The sequence below is a fragment of the Ictidomys tridecemlineatus genome, chromosome 1 (genome assembly GCF_052094955.1).
Source record: "Ictidomys tridecemlineatus isolate mIctTri1 chromosome 1, mIctTri1.hap1, whole genome shotgun sequence".
NCBI classification, from domain to species: domain Eukaryota; kingdom Metazoa; phylum Chordata; class Mammalia; order Rodentia; family Sciuridae; genus Ictidomys; species Ictidomys tridecemlineatus.
This window is the reverse complement of record NC_135477.1, coordinates 212,291,558-212,308,092: the sequence shown is the minus strand read 5'-3', so window position 1 is coordinate 212,308,092 and position 16,535 is coordinate 212,291,558. Positions and strand designations below refer to the sequence as shown.

Sequence of the window (16,535 nt, the reverse complement as noted above, 5' to 3'; positions counted from 1 at the left end):
AGAAACAATGAGGTGAACAGAGACCTACATTTTGGGAGCCAATTTTTGCCACACGCACGTCAGAGCACTAATCTCCAGAATATATACAGAACTCAAAAAACTTAACACCAAAACAACAAGCAGTCCAATCAATAAATGGGCTAAGGTGCTGAACAGATACTTCTCAGAAGAAGGTATACAACTAATCAACAAATATATGAAAAAATGTTTAGCATCTCTAGTAATTAGAGAAATGCAAAGTATAATTATTCTTGAGGTTTCATTTTTATTGGTTATTGTTGACACTGTGTTCAAAAAAAGGAACCACATGGACATTTTAAGATAAAGAATGTTGAATTTTATACCTAACATATTAGGTCAGAACCTTTAGAAAAAAGATGTCATAATTTTGTACTTTTGAAAAATACTGAGTGGATTTTATTCAACTAATTGTGCAGTTATCCCTGAGTTCCATTTTGCTGTTTTCTTCCTTGTTTTAGTAACTTTTTTTTTTTCCAGTGGTGGGAAATTTTATATGGGCCTATAAGTGGCTGCCCAAATCCTATTCATAAAATTATCAGTCGTGTGTGGTGATGCAATCCTAGCTGCTGGGGAAGCTGAGGCAGGAAGATCACAAGTTTGAGGCTAGTCTGGACCACTTAGTGAGACTCTGTCTCAAAATAAAAAGGGTTGCGGATGTAACTCAGTAGCATAGTGCTTACCTAGCTGTGTGAGGCCCTGAGTTCAATTCCCAGTACCGACACGGGGAGTGGGGGGATCAGTGAATTTTTCTACCAGATTATTCCCCATGTGCCTACAAACCCACTGTTGTATCTGTAGCAAAACTACCTGAATTATCTCCTTGTTGTATCCAGTCCTCCCTCCCCTCTTCTTTCATTTCCTCCCTTCTTGTTGTGGTGCTAAGGATTGAACCTAGGTTTAGTGCATGCTGAGCAGTTCGTCCACTACTGAGGTGGCTCCTCAGTTTCTGTTCTTCTTTGAATGCCTTCCAGTGTTTTTCTTGTCCACTAGAAATGGTCTTGTCAAGATAATCAGTGACCTTACATTAACACACAGTGGCAATAAATAAGTCCTTATTAACAGAATTTGTCAATTCCTTCTTCCTTGAAACAGTTTTTTCATTTGACTTTAGGAATCACCTCTGTGTGTGTGTATGTGTGTGTGTGTGTATATGTGTGTGTGCGCGCGCGCAGTGTGGGTGGGTTCTCTTCTCTTCAGTGTCTTTTGCTGGTCCTGTCTCTTTCTGACCCCTAAGTTCATAATGTCTTAGGCTCATTCATTGGGTTTTTTTTTTCTATCCTCATATTCCAGATGATTTCATCTAATTTTATTGCTTAAAATAGAATCTGTAAGCAGATGATTTTCAAATTTATTTTCAAATTTACCGACACTCCCCGTGTTGGTACTGGGAATTGAAAGAGTATGGATCTTTCTTTATGTTTTTGCATGCCCTGTTCAACTGCTTACTTAGGATTCACTAAGGTATTTTTCATGTATTTCAAACTAAAGTTTCTGACATAAACATCTTATAACTCTTACTTCCAGCCTTTTCCTATTATCTTATTCCATTTTAGTTTATTTTCAGCTCCATTCTACCAGACTATCACATCATATGTGAATATATTGAATGGCAAAAGATTTAGTGACCATCTGTGCTTCGTATACACAAAAGATAATTTCGTGTGGTGTGCAGTATATATAGAATTTGTGGAGAAGGCTAAATAACTCAGTAGTCTTAAATCATTTAGTGCCTCACGCATGCTAGGCAAGTGCACTATGACTTGAGTCACATCCCCAGGCCGATTAATAGGTTTTTATATTCAGGGTGACTGTAAAACTCTGAAATATTCATGGATATCACTGAATTTTCACAAAACAGATTGTTCATTTTATATACATATGCATATATGTGTAAACACATTTCTGTGTGTGTGCAAGCTGCGTATACTTTTTTAAAAAATATTTTATTGTTGATGAAATTTTTAAAATTTATCTATTTATTTGTATGTGGTGCTGAGAATCTAACCCAGTGATTCACACATTCTAGGCAATCGCTGTACCACTGAGCCAGAAGCCCAGCCCTGCATATACTTTTTATTAAGATCTTTTATGGTTCAAGCTGTCTCTCTTTGAAATGTGTTGGTTTCAGAAACAGAGTATGACAATGCTTTAAGCAAATAAGGGATTTAGTTTTGTCACATAGCTCACAAATCCAGAAGTAAGCAGTAGTTATAATTGGTTTAGCTACTTAGCAGTGCAGTTAGAGATTGGCTGGTTTTGTCTTTCCACTCTCTTAGCCTTATTTATTGGCAGGTTTTTAATCCTCATGCTTGTTATAGATCTAGGCATCATATTCCAGATTCAAGGCTAGAAAAATGGAAGACTGGTGGTTTCAGACACTTTTGTTCCCATATGTTAAGAAAGTATATGTTTTCCTAGAACCAACTGACCTTCCACCTCCAAAGATCTTTGATCTTTGATCTTAGTCACCTATCTCCTCTCCCTTCCTCCTGGCCTGGAAAGCTCAAAAGTGGGCCCATTTTTCCCCAGGCCCATTATTACTCTGAATAATCAAGCTTCTTAAAAAGGAGGAATAAGCATAATTCACAATAGCTAAACTGTGGAACCAACCTAGATGCCCTTCAATATGAATGGATTTAAAAATGTGGCATACACAATGAAATATTACTCAGCAATAAAGGAGATTAAAATCATGGCATTTGCAGGTAAATAGTAGAGTTAGAGAAGATAATGCTAAATGAAGTTAGCCGATCCCAAGAAAACCAAATGCCGAATGTTTTATTTGATATAAGGAGGCTGATTCATAGTGGGATAGGGAGCTGCAGCATGAGAGGAATAGATGAACTCTAGATAGGGCAGAGGGGTTGGAGGGGAAGGAAGGGGGCATGGGGTTAGAAATGATGGTGGAATATGATGATCATTATTATCCAAAGTACAGGTATGAAGACACGAATTGGTGTGAATGTACTATATATACAACCAGAAATATGAAAAATTGTGCTCTATGTGTGTAATAAGAATTGTAATGCATTGTGCTATCATATATAAATAAAAAATTTACATAAAAATAAATCTTTTATCACATAAAAAGGAGGAAGGAATAAATCTGATAAGCAATGTACAGTGCATGCCAAACAGAACCTTCATAAACTACTAAATTTAAATATAGTTGGTGATTAGAGTTTTTTTTTTACATGGGAAAATTTTATTATTTCCCAATAAGTTCAAATAAATGGCATTTTAATAATGGATGAAAGGATATTTGTTTTTTGAAGGCTTTCAATAATTACAAATATGTGAAAAACAATTAATTTGTTAAGAAGTTCTTTATTTATTTTTTGTGGCCCTAGAACCCAGGGCCCTCATACATCCTGTGTATAGTCATTTATTTAAAAGTTAGCATATTTGAGCAGGTGTGGCCATTTTTTTTTTTTTAAGCTAGTAGTTTGGTTTGGTTACTTGGTCCTATTTTCAGTTTATAATGGTCAGTTTTTAAAATATCAATTTTACTTTTGATGTAATTTGGGAATTAGAAGAGCTTTTCCTTACAATTATAAAGATTCATTTTTATTATCAATTTTGATTCTCTTTTTCTTTATTGTTAATTTTTATTCTCTTTTACTTTCCATAGAATGTTGGTTCAATTAAGAAACATCAGGGAGATAAATTCAACCCATTGGTAAGTAGCTTTAATTTCTTTTGTTAGAAAGTTTTACACATATTATGACCCTTCGATTTGCTTCTTTTTCCTTCATGTTGTTAGACAATTCTTAACCTCTACAATGTTAGTTCTGCTTTATTAAAGAGCTCTTCTTTTCTTAAAAGTCAAATTAGCAGTTGCCATGTTGATCAGTTGCTGTTCAGGCTAGGCTGTCTCTGTGGATTACTTCTTTATATTGTTGTGTAAAGGATAATACAATGTATTATTATTGTGTAGGGAATAATACAATGAATTATTGTGTCAGTTACGATTTCTGGGCATTTTTACTCATTTACTTTTTAAAAATATGATACTTGCCCCTTTGGCCTCAAGAATTAAGGTTTTCTTTACCTTTTAAAAATTTTGTTATTTTTAGATATACATGAAAGTAGAGTACTTTTTTTTTTTAAATCCATTTTTATCCTGCACCACTTCCATCTACAGGTGTGTATAGAATTGGAGTCTATTTTTCTATCGTCTCTAGACCTACTGAATTTAACCTGTGGTCTCAAAGTATGGTGGCACATGTTTGTAGTCCCAGCTATTGAGGAGATTGAGATAGGAAGGTCACCTGAGTGTAACACTTCAAGGCCAACCTGGACCAGTATAGTGAGACCCTGTCTGAAAACAAAACTGAATTTAATCTGAGGTCTAAAGTGTTCTTTTCATAACCTTTATCCACAGAAATTTTCTTTTGAGATTGTAAACTCTATGCAGCTTTCTAGAGACAAGTATTTATCTAATCTTCCCTTTCTGAATTCATTGTCCTTTCTAAGTTCTACAACTTTCAACATGATTAGCTCTACAGAAAAATCTTGGAAGTTTTTCATTATTGTTATAATTGCTTTACCCCGTAAATTGCCTTATAACTCAAGTGTCTACATCACAACTAAAATAAGTATGCATTCTTTTAAATCACATATAATAACATTTGATAGCCTTTATTCTTAGAAATTATATTCTGAAATTCAGGATTTTCTAGGCCTTATCTTCCAAGTTCTTGGATACCATCAAATTATAGCCAGGTGTAGTGGAGCACACCCATAATCCCAGAAGCTTGGGAGACGGAGACAGGGATATTGCAAGTTCAAAGCCAGCCTCAGCAATTTAGTGAGGTCCTAAATAACACAGCAAGACCCTGTCTATAAATAAAATATTAAAAGGGGGGGGCTGGGGATGTAGTGGTTAAGTGCCTCTGGGTTCAATCCCTTGTACCAAAAATAAAAAAATAAGCAATATAAAAAATATACACACATGCAGTAGTTATGATGTGCTAGAGTCATAGTTTGAAACATTAAAATAGCTCTACTCAATAGAACTTTATGCAATGATGGACATGTTCTGTATTTGGTTGGTCTACTCTGGTAGCTACTAGCCATGTGTAACTGCTGAGCATTTAAAATGTAGATAGAGTAATTGAGAAATTTTATTTGATTAACTGTAATATTAAGCTTAAATAGTTACATGTGTTTAGTGACATATTGGACAGTACAGATAGAATTCTTCCTATTGTTCTTAAGTATTCTCCTAACTCAATATTAGCAATATTCTTAAAATGTATAGAATTAGAAATTTCATGCTCATTTTCAGAATTTTAAAAATGAACTGTTTATTCCTATTGGTAAAACATTCCTTTGTACAACATGGATTGTTTATAGTAAGTGTTCAGTAAACTTTTCTGGATATTTATTTTCTGACAAGAGTTTTTATGGAAACCTTTCTTTTTTTTTCCCCCATGGTTCTGGGGATGGAATCAAGGTCTTGCATGTAACAGGCAAGTGTTCACTACTATGTTCCCAACCCTAGATGGAAACATCTAATGTTTGGCATCATAGTTTCTTTTAGTAATTCTGAAGTGTATAGCAAATACCTATTAATACTTGAATAGTTTTGAGGACTCCAATAAGGCCTCAGTGGGAAAATGGAGATAATAATACATGTCTTAGAAAGTTGTAGTGAGGATGAAATGAGAATATGCCTATAGTTTACTAAAAGATTTTAGCACAATGCCAGGCATTTGGTGACTGAGTAAAGTCAGATTTTAAAGAAGATTGCAAGAGAAATACTTATTCTACCTGTATTAAACACTTGAGTATCATACATAATTTAAAACAAATTTTGTAGTTATAGATGAACAGCATGTCTTTATTTTATTTTATGGGGTGCTAAGAATCGAATCCAGTGTCTCACGTGTGCCAGCAAGCTTTCTGCCACTGAGCTATAGCCTCAACCCCATCATACATAATTTGAAGAAGAGTTTTGTGCCATGCTATATAGAGCCATATTAAAACCTGAAGCAAAAGGACAAATCAGTAATACTGATCTTGTATTTATTTAGACATTTTTCATTTTGATAATAAATGGATATTTTAAAAAAATGTATTAAAAATATTTATCTTGATTAATGTTTTTTGACACCTCCTTGCATTTTGTGCCTGAGACCACACTGGCTTTGACTTAGGGTTGGCCCTGGTTAGAAGTAATCTAATAATAAGTAGGGTAAGAATTTGTCATTTAACACAAATGACAACGCTGATTATTAGTCATTTCTATTTATTAGAGTAGGTCTTTTTTTTGCTAATATAATCTTAACCTAGTTGGGATAACCTATGTACATACATTGTATACTTTGTGAAACTGGCCTTGAGAATTTCCACTAATTCAAAAGTAACTTTTTCTCTCATTTGATTTGAAGTTTGTGCTTTATTTAAGCAAATTTATGGTTCAGTGTATAACCTTAAGTACATTTGAGACCTGTAAGCTTTGTAGAAAGACTGTAAGGCTAATATTTGATTAGAACAACATATTCTTGGGGTAAATGGGAATTTTCATATGGGAGAATCATAGGGAAGTTAAATGGTGATCAATCTCTGATAGCTGGTTAGGAAAACTGAAAATGTTTTTACATTTCTGCTTTCTATTCAAAAGTATACATAATCAAGTGCTTAACTAAGAAACATACAGAATTCTTTCTTATTATTTTATTTTTCAATTTGTTCTTTTTACTTTTTTTAAAACACACACATGACAGAGTGTGTTTTGACATACTATACATGCCTGGAGTATAACTTATTCTGTAATATTAGGATGAAACACAGAATTTTTAAAGCCAGTAATTAAAGAAAATTCTTGCTGTATTAGAGTATTTCTTTTAGGGAATTAAGAAGCACTCATAAAGCATTTTGTAGAAGCATATAATTTGGTGCTTCATGGATTGTTTTAGAGAGTACTAAAGTACTGGAGTCTAATTTGTAATCCAGTAGATATAAATGTGGATATCAAAGCAATGTCAAATGGACTCCACTGGGTATGTAGTAGGGGGGAATTATCTGTGACATAAGAATTATAATAAGTAAATAAGAAAACTTGTTAGTTATGTATATTTTAATCAAATTTATTTTTATTTGAATATTACAGTATCTAAAAATGACTACAAAACGAAGTTTATTTGTGCGGTTGGTACCATGTCGCTGTTTACGAGGGGAAGAGGAGACTGTCACTACTCTGGATTATTCCCATTGCAGTTTGGAACAGGTTCCCAAAGAGATTTTTACTTTTGAAAAAACTTTGGAGGAGCTCTATTTAGACGCTAATCAGATTGAAGAGCTTCCAAAGGTATGGTAACACAATTTTTAAAGAATTATCTTTGGAGATTTATTTGTCTTAGAAGTTTGATATTCCTAATATTGCCATAATGCTGTCCATATATATGTATGTGTTTCCCTTTTTAAAGTTTAATTTACACTAAGTCATGCTGCATAATAAAATTTTCAAAATAGATTTTTAAACTTCAAATTAATTGCTTGAATACTAGTGCCAAATAACTTAAAAATTTGCACTGACTATTCTTGGGTAGCTCCCTTTTATATGCCCAGGAGGCCCAGTTTGCTCTGCTGTACAGATATACTGGAAAATCTATAGAGAATACACTGGACACCTTGAAAGCCAGGAAATGGTTAATGCCAACATGGCAGATTAGAGAAAGTCTACATTTCCATTTGCTCTATGGCTCAGGATATAAACAGCGGTACTTACTACTGGGATACTGCAAGTTCACAGGGTAGATACTCGACTGCTGAACTAAACTCAGTCAAAAGACAGCGCATCTTGCTCCACACACAAGTTAACAAGACTCAAACTTTTTCTATACTCAAAGAATAGAAGAGATAAAACCCAAACTACCAACCAGGCCCCCAAGTAGGAACAGATGGGGTGGGACCTTGGAGGGCCCTCAAGTCTCACTCATAGACATCTGCTCCCACAGCAAAAACAGTTAACATGAAAACTGTAGATAACCACACCTGTGAGGAATCTCAGTCTAGATCACTCTAGAACACTTTTGGTAAGAGAAAGCTGTCCTCAAAAGGCCAACATATAAGAGTAGAAGAGAAATCCATCCCAGAAGATGCATAAAACCCAACACAGGAGTAAAAGAAATAGGAAAAAACAAGATAAAATGACACCTCCTACAGTTTGTGATTTATTAGCAACTTACTTCAAAGATATCAAAGTGGCTGAAATAGCACATAAAAAATTCAAGAGAATGATTATAAAAATGATCAATGAATTTAAAGAAAACAGAAAAAAAACTGAATGAATTAAGGAAGTCAGTACAAGATATGAATGAGTAATTCAATAAGGAAACGAAGGTATTGAAAAAGAATGAAACAGAAATCTTGGAAATGAAAGACACAACAAATAAAATGTTCAGTTGAAAGTCTTCCTAATAGAGTAGACATTGCTCAAGACAGAATCAAGACAGAATCTCAGAGTTCAAAGACAGAGTGGCCATTCTTAAACATTCAGACAGTATTAAAGAAAAGATAATAAGTAACCATGATCAGAATATACAGAAACTCTGGGACAACATTAAAAGACCAAATTTAAGAATCACTGAAATTGAGGATTTTGAGATGCAGGCTAATTAGAGTAAATATCTATCCAGGGTATCAGAAAATTTTGTAAGCCTTGAGAATGAGATGGATATCCAGATGCAGAAGGCACTCAGAATCCCAAATAGACAAGATCAAAAAAGAATCTCTCCATGACACATTATAATTAAATACAGAATAAGGTTAAAAATTTTAAAAGCCTCAAGAGAAAAACATCAGGTCACATTTAGAGGCAAGTCATTTGGAATTCTGTTTTCTTAGTACAGACTCTAAAAGCCAGGAGGTCTTGGAATTATGTGTGTTGAGCTCTGAAATAAAATAACTGTCAGCAAGATTGCTATACCCCATGAAACTATCCTGAAAATTGAAGGGAAAAAAACCTAAGGTATGCAGAAACTAAAAGAATTCATGACTATTAAACTGGCACTTAAGATCTTACTTAAAGAAATACTCCATACAGAAGAAATAAAAAATAAGCCCCAGAGCTGACAAATAAACAAATCTACTTTGAAGAGTAGCTAAGCAAATGAGAAACAGAACGAAATTAAACATTAGAAATAAATCAAAATGGCAGGAAATAATGAAAATATCTCTGTAATAACAATGTAAATGATCTCATCTTTCCAAGTAAAAGATATAGACCAGCAGAATGGATTAAAAAACAATACCCAACTGTATGTTGTGTGAAGAAAATTCACTGATAGGCGAAACAGTGGAAATTGATATACCATGTGAAAGGAGCTAGGAAATAAGCAGGAGTAGTAGATTCTCTGATATCTGATAAAGTAGTGTTAAAGCCAGAATCAATCAGGACAGACAAACAAGGTCACTTTATAGTGGAAAAGGAAACAGTCCAACAGGAAAATATAATGATAGTAAATATTTGTGCCCCAAATGTTGGTGTACCTAATTACATAAAAGAAATACTGCTTGAATTGAAGCCTCAGATAGACCCAATTATGATAATACTGGGTGATTTCAACACACCTCTCACCATTAGATAGGTAATCCATTAGACACAAACTGAGTAAAAACTCTTTGGAATTGAAAAATATTATAAATCAGATAGACTTGACAGACATCTATAGAATATTTCATGCAACCTCAGCCAAACACACTTTCTTCTTAGCAGTTCACAGAACCATTCACCATATTTATGCCACAAAACAACCCTTTGAATCTTATTGGATTTCATTGGAATAAAATTAGAAGTCAGCACCAAAAATCCCTACAGAAACTATATAAACACATGGAAATTGAACAGTACACTTTGGAATTATAAAGATGTGATAGAAGAAATTAAGGGAGAAAATAAAAAATTCTGAAGACAGTTCTAAGAGGAAAGTTTCTGATGTTTACATGAGAAATTCAGAAAGATCCCTCCAAAATAATCTAATGATGTATCTCAAGGCCTTGAAAAAGGAGAACAACCAATTCCAAAACCAGTAGAAGGAAGGAAATAATTAAGATCAGAGCTGAGACCAATTAAATTGAAAATAAAAAAATACAAAGGATCAATGAAACAAATAATTGGTTCTTTGAAAAGATAAATAATATTGATAAACCTATAGTCAAACTAACCAAAAGAAAGAGAAAGCCCAAATGAATAAAATTAGAGATGAAAAAGGAGAAATTATAACAGACACCACCAAAATCTAGAGGATCATTAGGGACTATTTTGAAAACCTTTATACTATAATAATTTGGAAAACCTATAAGAAATGGATACATTTTTAGATACTTATGACCTGCCAAAATTGAATTAAGAAAACTTAGAAAGCTTAAACAGACCAATAACTGGAAGTGAAACAGAAGCAGTAATAAAAAAACCTTCTACCAAAGAAAAGCCCAGAACCAGTTGAATTCTCAGCTGAATTCTACCAGACTTTTACAGAATTAATGCCAATGCTTGTGAAGTTATTCCATGAAATAGAAAGAATTTGGCTTCCAAATTCATTCTGTGAAGCCAGTATCATACTCATACCCAAAACAGATAAGGACATATCAAGGAAAGAAAACTACAAACTAATATTCCTGTTGAACTTAGATGCAGAAATCCTTAATAAAACATTAGCAACTCATATTCAACAACATTTAAAGAAGATTGTACATTATGATCAAGTAGGTTTTATCCCAGGAATGCAAGGATGGTTTAACATGCAAATCAATAAATATAATTCATAAATAGAATTAAGAACAGAAATCACTTAGTCATCTCGGTAGATGCAGAGAAAGCCTTCAACAGAATTCAGCACCCATTCATGATAAAAGAACTGAAGAAACTATGGATAGATGAAACCTCATCTCAACATCATAAAGGGTATATATGAAAAACCCAAAGCCAAAATCATAGTGAATGGAGAAAAACTGAAAGTATTTCCTTTAAAATCTGGAACAACACTAGGATGTTCATTGTCAATACTCTTATTTGAGAGAAGGCAGTAAAAGATATAAAAACAGAAAAGGAAGAAGTAAAAATTGTCCTTGTTTGCAGATGGTGTAATCCTATACTTAGAAGATTCACCAAAAGACTACTTCATCAAAACATTCCACCAAAAGACTGTCAGAGGGCTAGGGTTGTGGCTTAGTGGTAGAGCGCTTGCCTAGCATGTGCAAGGCACTGGGTTCGATCCTCAGCACCACATAAAAATAAATATATAAAATAAAGGTATTGTGTCCAACTACAACTAAAAAAATATTTAAAAAAAAAAGACTTCCGGAGCTAATAAATTCAGCAAATTAACAGGTTACAAACTCAACATAGAAAAATCAATAGCTTTCCTAAACACCAAAAATGAATCTGCTGAGAAAGAAATCAAGAAAACAATCCCATTCATGAAAGCAAAACTACCTAGTAATAAATCTAACTAAGGAAAAGAAGACCTCTACAATAAAAACCATATAACATTGAAGAAAGAAACTGAAGAAGATGCAAGAAGATGGAAAAACCTCCTGTGTTCATGGATAGGCAGAATTAATATGGTTTCAAGTGGCCATACTACCAAAATCAGTATACAGAATCACTACCTTTCCCATCAAAATGCCAATGACATTTTCCACAGAACTAAAAAAAATAGAACAGTACTAAAATTGATTTGAAAGAATTAAAGACTCAGAATAGTCAAAGCAATTCTAAGCCAAAAAAGCAATGCTGGAAGCATCACAATCCCTGACTACAAATTGTACTACAGGGCTACAGTAACAAAAACTACATGATGGTAAATGCATTCTACTGTCATGTATTACTAATTAAAACAAATAAAAAAATTAAAAACATACATAGACCAATGGTATGGAATAGGAAACAAGAGACAAACCCACTCAGATAAGTCACCTTATCTTTGACAAAGGTTCCAAAAATATACACTGGAGAGAAAACAGCCTTTTAAACAAATGGTGCTAGGAACACTGGTTGTGCATATATAGAATAATGAGTCTAGAACTTTATCTCTCATGCTGCACAAAAGTCAACCCAAAATGGATCACATACCTAGGCAGGAATTATATCTAAGGCACAGGCAAGGACTTTCTCAGTAGGGCCCCTAAAACTCAAGAAATAATGTCAAGAGTTAATAGGTGGGATGACATCAAATTAAAAAGCTTTATCACAGCAAAGGAAACAATCAAGAATGTGAAGAGAGAACCTTCAGAAGTGGAGAAAATCATCACTAGCTACTCTTCTGACAGATCCTTAATATCCAGAATATACAAAGAACTAAAAAGAAAACACCAAAAAGATAAATAAATAAGTAAATAGGCAAATGAACTAAACACACGCTTTTCAAAGGAAGGTTTACAAATGGCTAACTATAAGAAAAAAACGTTCAATCACTAATAATTAGGGAAATACAATCAAAAAAAGAAAGTCAGCATACTATGGTGCTACATTCATACCTGTGTTTATAGTAGCACAATTCACAGTAACCAAACTATGGAACCAGTGCAGATGTCCATCAACAGATGAATGGATAAAAAAAATGTGGTACATTTACACAAGAGAAGTATTTTTTATTCAACTGTAAAAGTGAAATTAAGTCATTTATAGGAAAATAAGTGAAACATCAGACCCTTATTAATACAAAACAAGCCAAACTCAGAAGGTCAAGGGTTATTAAATACTGTCTCTCATATGCAGAAACTACAGAGAAAAAAGGAAAAGAAAGGTGGGTGGGATGTGAAAATTGAAGGGACATCAATAGAGTAGATGAAAGGGACCAGGGGAAGAAAAAGGAAAATACTGGGGAGTGATATATCTAAATTATGTTGTTATATTCATATGTATGAATATGTATCAACAAGTTCCACCATTATGTGTAACTGTAATGCACCAATGTAAAATTTTGCAAAGATAAAATATTTGTTTTTACTTTTGTAGCATAACTGCTAAGGTAGATAGTGATACTATACAATTGGTAGAGCCAATAGATTTAACTGGACAAAGAACTGAAATTAATGCTGTCTTTTGCTTTCTTTCCTTTCCTTTTCCTTTTCCTTTCCTTCTACCAGGGACTGGCCATAATGCTGTCTTTTTCTAGTTTTCATAAAACATTGATGTGCATTTGGGGATGATTGTTATTTTACCACGATTTTATTGTTAAAACACATTTTTAGAAGTAGTATTCTGTTCATTTGCAGTTTGGAAAGTTTTCGGAGGACTCATTCTGAAATGTAGTGATAACTGGAAGGAGAAATTTAGTGTCATGAAACACTATCAAATTATCACCTTGTTTGTTTGCTAGAATTTTTTAGTGTATTTTTCTCTTTTCTTCTTCTTATGCTGTGTTTCCTGTGTTTTATTTTTAAAAAAGCACACAGCTTATACTTTTGTTAAGATCTTTAGCCATCCAAACAGCAATGTTTATGAAACTGTGGACCAGAGACCCATTGGTAGCTTATAAAGCTGATTAGTACACATGGTCAGCATTTAGAAAAATGAACTGTATAACTTAGACTATGATAATTAGAAAATAAAAAGGTAAGACACTTAAAGAAGGATTTTCAGATGAAGAAGAAATTTTTGTAAGTGTATATTCTGTGCAATGGGATGCACTTGTACTAAAAATGATTATTTATTTGGGCATCCTGTTGGAATCTAGCATTCCTAACTATAATATATTAGAAAATAAAGTGTGTTGTATATGGCAGTTGTTTCATGAAGTATTTGTATTAGATTTTCATATATGTGTAAACCTACTGAATGAACGTGTGCAAAAGACTTTCTTTCCTGGTGACCAGTAGTAATAACACTTAGAAACTCATTGGTACCGTTGGTAATTTTAAAGAGAAATCTAATGGCTGTGGGTAAAATATTAAGGATTTTCAGTTACATGTTTACGAATTAAATACTTAAATTGTGGAATTGTACCTTGAAATTTAGTATTCTTCCTTATAATTTATTTTTCACCAAGTTGTGTTGCTTGCTGAAGCAGTTTGAATAGCTGAGTCTTTTGTCTATCTGATAGGTAATAGTTTTATTATGGTTTTCATTTTGAAATAAACCTGTTCGAAAGACAATCTCTACATTTTATTAAATGTAACAGCCCCAACCACCTTTTTGACTACTTCAGTAGAGTATATAACCTTACTCTTACTCTAAAGTGTGTTAGAGTAAGAGTAAGGTTATATTAGATTAGAAGTATGAGGATATAAATCATTCTAAGTAGTACAGATGTAGTCAGGTACATGAACAGAATAATGAGGAATCTTTCTGATATTAGTATGGGTAAAACTCTATTTTAATGACTACTACTAATTATTTGTAAAAGGTAATAGATGAAATATTTAAAGAAATTTAAAAGATATTCAAAATCCTTTTTTCTCTTTTTTCACTAGCAACTTTTTAACTGTCAATCTCTACAAAAACTGAGTTTGCCAGACAATGATTTAACAACGTTACCAGCATCCATTGCAAATCTTATTAATCTCAGGGAACTAGATGTCAGCAAAAATGGTAAGGTCTTTCTTTCCCTTACTTTTTGTACTTGGGAATACATTTCATTATTCAGATTTCTGTTGTTTTAACAAATAAAATATAAAAATTTTATTTTTCCATTTTAAAGATTTTGCAACCTGTTTTATATAAATCAGTAAAATTTATTGTTATACTCTTGGCTTGGCATTTGTTTTATAAGTATAAAAAATATGATAACTTAAAACAGGTGGAAAATGGTGGGTTTTTAAAATGTTGTTATTAACTGTAGTAACTGGGTTGTGTAATAGACCTCTTGAACTTGTTTCTCCTATCTAAAGTTTATATCCTTTTATCTATATAGCCTAATACTCAAAACCCTACCCCTCTCCAACCACTGATAACCACCATTTTACTTTATGCTTCTATGATTTTGTCTTTTTAAGATTATATATGAAAATGAGATTAAGTAGTTTTGACTTTTTTCCTTACTTAATTTAATGAAATGTCCTTTAGGTTTATCCATGTTGTCCCAAATAATAGGATTTCCTTCTTTTTCAAGTTTGAATAGTACTTCATTGTGTATATATGCCACATTTTCTTTATTCACTCATCTGTTGATGGACACTTAGGTCAATTCTGTATCTTAGGTATGGAACATAGATGTTCTGCAGATGTTTCTCTCTTTCTCTCCACTCAATACCAAGAGGTATTTGCCCCCTCAAATACCTCTTGGACATACTAATTTAATTTTCTTTGGATATATACCCAGTACTAGCTATTGATAGTCCTTTATAAAAAAATATTATTTTTGAGGAGACTCTATACTCTTTTCTATAATGGCTATACTAAATTATGGTCCCACCAACAGTGGGCATTCCATTTCCACCTTTTTCAAATCCTCATCAACCCTTTTGTCTTCTCTTTCCATTGTTGGGGATTGAGCAAGTGCTAGGTGAGTGCTCTGCCACTGAGCTATACCTTTAACTCTCTGTTGTCTTTTTGATAATAGCCATTCTAACATGTGTAAAGTATATGTCACCGGGGATTTAATTTGTGTTTTTTGATGATTAATAATGTTGAACATTTTTTCATATTCCTGTTGGCCAATTGTATGTCTTCTTTTGAGAAATATTTATTTAAGTTCTTTGCCATTTTAAAAATCAAGTTGGTTGTTCTCTTGATATTGAGTTGTTTGAACTCTATACATATTTTGGATATTAACCCCTTACTTAAGAAAGAAAAAAAAAATCATTGTTTAGACCATTGTCAAACTCCAGAGCATAATGAGGCTTTCCCCTTAGGTTGTGTTTTTGTAATTCTCTAGTTTGAGGTTTAACATTTAAGCCACTAATCCATTTTGAGTTGAGTTTTACATATTTTGTAAAATAAGAGCCTAATTTCCTTCTTCTGCATGGGGATATTTAATTGTCCTAACAGTTTTGAGGAGATTGTCCTTTCCCCATTGTTTCTTTTGGCACCTTTGGAAAAATTGAATTGACCATAAAAGCATGAATTTATTTCTGAACTCTTTATTTTGTTCCATTAATCTGTGTCTGTTCTTGTGCTAGTACTATACCGCTTTAATTCCTGCAGTTTTATGGTATATATTTAAGTTAGGGAATGTGATACCTGAAGCCTTGTTTTTTTTTTTTTTTCCAACATTGCATTAGGTTTTTTGTTTTTTTTTTTTGCATTAGCTTGTTTTTTTGTGAAAAAAATTTTTTTTTTGTTTTCTGCCAAGGCAGTTTTATTATTTTTTTAAAATTTTTTTGTTTATATTTTTTTATTGGTTGTTCAAGACATTACAAAGCTCATGATATATCATCTTTCATACATTTGACTCAATTGGGTTATGAACTCCCATTTTTACCCCAAATACAAATTGCAGAATCACATCGGTTACACACTCACATTTTTACATAATGGCATATTAGTGACTGTTGTATTCTGCTACCTTTCCTATCCCCTACTATCCCCCCTCCCCTCCCCTCCCATCTTCCCTCTCTACCTT

The 16,535-nt window shown here is 33.0% G+C and overlaps 1 protein-coding gene across 7 annotated transcripts in view; it reads left to right on the top strand.

The window, feature by feature from the left end:
* The window catches only part of Erbin (erbb2 interacting protein), a 137,971-nt gene that overhangs the window by 44,153 nt on the left and 77,283 nt on the right, over window positions 1-16,535 (top strand). For all 7 annotated transcript variants that reach the window (XM_078015812.1, XM_021722480.3, XM_078015810.1 and 4 more), the window contains exons 2-4: window positions 3,653-3,700; window positions 7,139-7,336; window positions 14,446-14,563. In XM_078015812.1, coding sequence (XP_077871938.1) covers window positions 7,148-7,336; window positions 14,446-14,563 — 307 coding nt within the window. In that variant the 5' untranslated portion in view covers window positions 3,653-3,700; window positions 7,139-7,147. The remainder of the gene's footprint in view (window positions 1-3,652; window positions 3,701-7,138; window positions 7,337-14,445; window positions 14,564-16,535) is intronic.